The sequence below is a fragment of the Notothenia coriiceps genome, unplaced genomic scaffold (assembly GCF_000735185.1).
Source record: "Notothenia coriiceps isolate Sejong01 unplaced genomic scaffold, NC01 NC01_scaffold00034559, whole genome shotgun sequence".
Lineage (NCBI taxonomy): Eukaryota > Metazoa > Chordata > Actinopteri > Perciformes > Nototheniidae > Notothenia > Notothenia coriiceps.
The window spans coordinates 20,831-27,286 of record NW_011367260.1 but is presented as its reverse complement, the minus strand read 5'-3'; the positions used below and the strand labels follow the sequence as shown (position 1 = coordinate 27,286).

The window sequence follows — 6,456 nt, the reverse complement described above, 5'->3', positions numbered from 1 at the left end:
AACCAATCTCAATCCCTTCATGTTTGGGTACCAATAAGCTTTCAGACACTGTTGACAGGCTGATGCTGCATTTATACAGCATTTCAACCACGGGGGAGGAGTCCGACGTGCTCTGTGCAAATCACAATAACAAAGTGTCTCTGAATGATGGCAGTCTGAGGCCTGATCAGCTTACTCAGCTTAGTATAAACAGCTGAAGTGTCTTGAGAATGTAAGATCACTTTTGGACATTTTACAAAGAGCCATACTGTTGTGGGACTGTGTAAGTGAGCAACAATATCTTTATTATTCATCCTAAAATAAAAAAGAACCAGTTGTTGATATTGGACTTACAAACTATGGCTGTACCAAAAAGGACTCCTTCAGTTTTAGGTGTGACATACAAACGTATCTGCTTGCTTTAGACACAGTAAGCAGTACAATTCTGTCTGTCCTGCTGTGTTTTCAGGGCAGCCCTCTGTTCCACCAGTGCTCTGCCCACATCTGAATAAGGCAGTAGTTCATGTGTTATTGCTGATCCCGTGAAACTACAATCAAACAGCACAAAACACGCTGCTCCAGTGACACAGGGGAGGATTGTTAACACAACAATAACAAGGCATAGACCCTCTGACATGTACTTGTATAGCATGCCCCCTGGTGCTTGTGTAAAGACGTTTGCTTGTTTAATCTCTGACACACTCTAGGACAGATTATCAACATTATTATTGTTTTCGACCCAATCCATTGGCATGGTAAAACCAGGATGAAGAGCAGCGGCTGTGCATCAGAATTAAGCACAGGGCTGTTAGCAACCACACCAAATTAATGTATTGATTTTAGGTTACTGTAGTAATCACATATGCTGCAAAAGTGCAGAAGAAAAATATCCTGTAAAAAATAACAAGTACGGTACTGCATTTAAGGTCTTATTTCGGTTATATGTGTAGGCCTCCTGGAAGTATCAGAAGCAAAAATAATTAAATAGTCCTATTCAAAGTGTTGCATCTATCTGTCATTGTATTGAATTCCTGATTCGTAATCTTGAAGTTGCTTCTGAATGTCAAAGAGGTAGAGCTGACTTTATCACCTTTAAGTTCTGCTCGGTAATTTCCGTGGGTAAAAAAATGCATATTTAAAAAATGGTCATAGCCTGTGATATAAAAAGTGTCTTAACTAAAGATGTTTTCAGATAAATGTAGTCGAGTTACAATACCTCTTCCCTCTGAATTATTTTCCATCATATATTATAAAATGATGAATTCATGTTATTTCTGTTGGCCCATATTCATCTCTACAGTATTTTTGAGATTCTAACAAAGATTTAAGAAAACTTTAAAGAAGGGTTTTTTTCAGCCTCTTCTTGAACTCTAACAATTGGTATCTTTTTTAGATGTGTAAATTATGAACTATAAAGTATACCTCAGTAGTAGGCCTTTGTGTATTTATTTACATCCCACCTCTACAACCCTCTGATCATGGCCGTCACTCTCCAGATTTAACATCAACATACCGGGAGACAGAAGATGTCCCTCCCCTGGTTGTTGAACCTCCAGCACCTGCATGAATAACCAATGCACAGACCTCTGGACCACCTATGTGTTTTTTATACATTGAACGCCCAACTATAGGTCTTGCTGTGATGTGATTTGGAGTGAATTTGTACATTTATGCACAAAACGAGCACACAGGTGGAGGACAGAACATGACATGAATACAAAATAAATAAATGCATAAATACAGGAATAAATACATTTGAAAAAAAACAGAAATAAAGAAATGTGAAAATAAATACATGAATAGATACATATGGGAATAAATAGAGGAATAAATAAACACAAGAAAAAATAAATAAAAACAGTAATAAATGTGGAAATAAATACAATAATAAATAACACAAGAAACCGGTATTCATGTTCTGTATGAACTGTAAACATGAGACAAAAGTACAATTTGTGATATTGGGCTAAATAAATAAACTTTGATTGACTTTGATTGATATATTTGAGGCAAAAGTAAACTTCACTTCAGAGCCCTCAAGAGCCAGATATAAATGTTTATTAGGGTCAAAAATGTTGTTCCTATTAAAAGTTTACTAACATGTCCAAATTGCACATCTTGTTTATTATATTTCTTTGTGCACGCTATTTTACAGAACATTTATAATTTATACTTTTAAAAAGTGGTGGGGACAAAATTGGCCATTTTCAAAACGTGGTGGGGACATGCCTGGGACATGCCTGTGATACACAGGGTGGCGATCGTGGCGACAGATGTTTTACACGCGGGTTCTTCAACACAGCGAAGAAAAAACCCACACTGTCTGCGCATGCGCATACCGTACAGCTGCAGCCAACAACAACAGGCTGAACCGGACTGAACGCTGTGCCCTATCATTCCAAGATGGCGGACCTCCTAGGCTCAATCTTAAACTCGATGGAGAAGCCTCCAACAGTCGGAAGCCAGGAAAGCCGACGAAAGGCTCGAGGTACCTCATGCTTTGCCTAAATAACGAAATATTCTATTTTTTTCCGTTTGAATAGTTGATATGGATATAGAGGGACTCGGATGTGTGTGGAAACTAGAGAGCATTTCTGGGGCTGCCATTGGCCAGTTGAGCCTTCAGTAAGCACCGTGGGCCTGGGTCTGCTTTAGCACCGCCTCAACGTGCAGCCCCGCGTGTCCCGCGGACCTCAGGTCACAATATGGATTAGTGATGTGGGAAATTAAGGTTTCTGAAACACTGAATCACTGTAAAGGTTTGAACTGAACGCGGTTCATTGGTTCCAGGCATTTGTCTAATTCAAAATTATGTTAACGCAAGTCAGAATCCAAACCCGTGTAAAGCATTGTAAACAAACAGCTCGTTTTACATGCTGCAGACTCCTGGGTTTGACTAAGAAACAGGTTACTTCTGATCACTAGTGCTTTACCTTGAGTCCTATTATTTTCATCGATGATCCCTTTTAATCTACCTTTTATTTGCCATTAAATCCACAGCTTCCACTTTGAAGAAATTGCTATGCTATTAGCTCAAGCTATGATCATTTTAAATGTTGAATCAAGTGCATCATATAAATGCAATGTGTTCATGATTCATATATTTGTTAATTGGTATGGATACTGCCTATAGACCTTTTACAGGACAACTACTACTTTTCTCCATTTAAATCTATTTTGCTATCTTTCCTGTTGCCTGATATCAGATGAAATACTACTTCAGAGCCAAATTGTAGCACTTTGGCAACGCTGAATACTGTGTTGCTACAAATGAACAAAACAATCTAATTTTCAGTTATCATTAGGACACAAGACGATTGTGATAAAAGAAAATCTGTTCCACTAAATGTTATGAGCATGCGTGCCAAAAAACATTATAGAATCAGAATCCTTTTTATTACCAAGTAGTACACATACGATGAATTTGCTTTGGTGTATGTGGTGCATAAAAATGATGTAGCAAAACTAAGTAAAATAAAAATAGCACTGTAATGACAATGTAAAAAGCTATTATAACAAATCAACAATATTTACATATGACAAATACTATATACTGTATTTAAAGTGGAGAGCTGTGCTGATTTAAAAGAGGTAGTGTGGAGAAGAAATGTGCAGGATTTACACATTTTAAAAAGAACAAGATATTTTTCGCATGATGTCATAACATACGCTTGATAAGTCTTTTTGTAACTTAAGTCTTCAAAAGTATCAACAGACCTGTGATCTGTGTTTACACCGCTAACATTTATTGCTATATCTGCACAAACAAAACCCATGAAAACTGAAATGTATGTCCTTTTTTTTGAAGAGCAAGCAGCAAGACTCAAGAAGATGGAGGAACTTGAGAAAAGAAAGAAAGCTGAGTTCCGGAAAAAGGTGAGTGTCACAACTGATATATATTGATTGCAAACTCAGAGGCCATACATACATTACACAAACCTAATTGGACACAGTGCAATAGAACTGTTCTGAAACATAATCTACCTCTACAGAGTTTATAATGTTTAGTTTTTGTTGACATGTTCTGAAATATGTCAATTCAACTATAGGTTTATAATTAGATAATACTGAAAAGTGGTTTTGTATTAGACTGCATTTCATTGTTTGTCCTTTCCATTTGCATTCATAATAATCAAAATGCTTCACTGTTATAAAGTCTCCCATTCACCACTGTTGGTATTTATCACACGGAAATGACACAGACTGTTTCTCTATCTCTTGTTCAGATGGAGAAAGAAGTGTCAGAATTCATTCAAGACAGTGCACAACAGAAACGGAAATACAATCCTATGGGGAAGATTGAGAGGAGTATATTGTAAGTAGTGATTACTTCAGATAATTACAATACGTAATCCAAGACACATGACCAGTGTCCTCATGTGTTTGCCTGTCATTCCTTCCTGTCTCTTAGGCATGACGTTTCAGAGGTGGCCGGTCTGACTTCTTTTTCTTTCGGGGAGGAGGAGGAGAGCCGTTACGTCATGCTTTTCAAGAAGGTCTGAATACTTTACTTTCAAGTCAGTGTTTGATTTTAAAACAATGTGGAGAAAGGTGACTCATTTCCATGTTTTGCCGTGGCAGGAGTTTGCTCCATCAGATGAGGAGCTGGAAGCCTATCGAAATGGAGAGGAGTGGGACCCCAAGCTGGCAGAGCAGCGGCGCAGACTCAAGGTGAGGCGGAGACCACATTTCAAGGTTCAAGGCCTTACTGTCATGTGCACATTAGCTATAGTGTAGATATGGCAATGACAAACCTGTTAAGCCCCAAGGACCCCCTCGGCGGGTTCTTTTTTTTTTTATCGACACTGTGTCTCAGGGGATCTTAATATTTAAGAACCTATTAATGTGTTATACCAGATTAACGGGAATAATCTCAGCTAACTGACGATATAAACCATTTTTACCAAAACAAAACACAAGTCTCATAAGAAGCATCTAAATGACCCCCGAGCGAAAAATGCTAACGCACTTTGGCACAGAACTCAAGATAAAAGATACCCTTATTACTTATCGTANTCCATATGTTCCCTCAATGGCCTTTGTGCCCTGGCATGTGGCCTTTGCGCCCTGAAAAAATGTGTGACGCCAAAGGCCAAATGGCCTTGCCCCTAAAATGACGAAATTCCAAGCCTGCCAACAGCGCAACATGAATATATAGGACATGGAACAAATAAAACAGATAACATTGTGCAAGAGAATACAAATAAAATAGAAATAGTGCAAGAAGAGTCTACAAGTAAATGGAATAAGATATATTAGATCAATAATTAGCAAGATGCAAACAGATGAATGTTTATTGATGGTCTTATTGCCTGTGGAATGGAACGGTCTCTGAGTCTGGTGGCAATGGTAACATGCAGGTCTCAAGTCCAATAAGCAACCTGATCTGTCTTACGTAAAACTACCAGCATCAAACGTACTAGTTACTTATTTTACGAGGGACCTTTCCAGATCCCTTTCAACACGGCATCATATAAATGTAACGGCCGCAGCGTCACAAGTGAAACAGGCAGAGAGGGAGCAGAAAACAAACAACCTGTGATTATCTTATCAGTCTTCATCCCATATGAATAAAAACAACAATTAGAAAAAGCTTATTTTAGATGGTTTGCTGCAATTTTGAACAAATTCAACATGCATGTAGGGAGAGAAAGGATAATAAAAAAAGCATTACGATTTTTAAAGACCCCCCCCCTTTCAATGGAGCTTAAAGAAATACAATTACATCCTTTACTCGTAATGCCTTAACTGGTCTGCTTTGGATTTAGTCAGGTTGTGTTCCCTTTTTCCTGTAGTTTGTATACACAATTTGCGTTTGACTCTCATTACTCTGTCAGGATCTCTGTGGATATGTGTCAATGCATTTACTCAAGTAGAATCTCATAAGGCCGGTTGAGAGGCAGGAGGTTAAATAAATGTGCGTTTTATAGCCAAGCCAATTCCACATGGCGGCTGGATGATATCTAACCATGTATTAGTGGTTGAATTATCCTAAAATGTTCCTAATAAGTCTCTTTCTATGTCCTTGTCACTGCAGGAACAGGCCGTGTTGGAAGAAACAGCATCCAGTAAGACAAAGAAAACTGAAATGTGTCCTAACACCAACTACAGGGACAAGTACGTCCACCTGATCGGCACCTCGGCTGCCAAAGATGCCGCACACACACTAGAGGCCAACAGGGCTTATGGCTGCGGTGAGTAAATCACTGCATTGATTGGCTAGACTTAAGTCCTTCTCCCCTCTACTGAATTGACTCATCATGTAAATAATGTTCTCCTCCAGTGCCGGCAGCAAACAAGAGAGACACCCGCTCCGTAGAGGAAGCCATCGACCAAATCAGAGCGAAGAAACGGCAGAAGCAGGAGGAAGACTCGGGGGCACCCAGCAGCAGCTCCTGAGACTCCACCATGTTTATGTCTACCATTTATTGTGTGTGTGTGTGTGTGTGTGTGTGTGCGTGTGTGTGTGGGGGGGGG

At 39.1% G+C, this 6,456-nt stretch overlaps 1 protein-coding gene across 1 annotated transcript; it reads left to right on the top strand.

Annotated features, from left to right (window-relative positions):
- Positions 1–2,323: 2,323 nt before the first annotated feature.
- On the top strand, positions 2,324–6,449 carry spag7 (sperm associated antigen 7). The gene is made up of 7 exons (XM_010790756.1): positions 2,324–2,467; positions 3,788–3,855; positions 4,206–4,294; positions 4,391–4,475; positions 4,561–4,650; positions 6,017–6,173; positions 6,263–6,449. Exons 1-7 carry the CDS (start codon positions 2,383–2,385, stop codon positions 6,376–6,378), a joined length of 690 nt encoding a protein of 229 aa, XP_010789058.1. The 5' UTR covers positions 2,324–2,382; the 3' UTR covers positions 6,379–6,449.
- Positions 6,450–6,456: the final 7 nt, after the last annotated feature.

What these genes read in the sequence shown, in the direction of transcription:
- spag7 (XM_010790756.1), top strand. Translation starts at nt 2,383, where the DNA reads ATGGCGGACCTCCTAGGCTCAATCTTAAACTCGATGGAGAAGCCTCCA. An exon ending in AAGCCGACGAAAGGCTCGAG is followed by an intron (nt 2,468 to 3,787) that starts GTACCTCATGCT and finishes TTTTTTTTGAAG; the next exon opens with AGCAAGCAGCAAGACTCAAG. An exon ending in CAACAGGGCTTATGGCTGCG is followed by an intron (nt 6,174 to 6,262) that starts GTGAGTAAATCA and finishes GTTCTCCTCCAG; the next exon opens with TGCCGGCAGCAAACAAGAGA.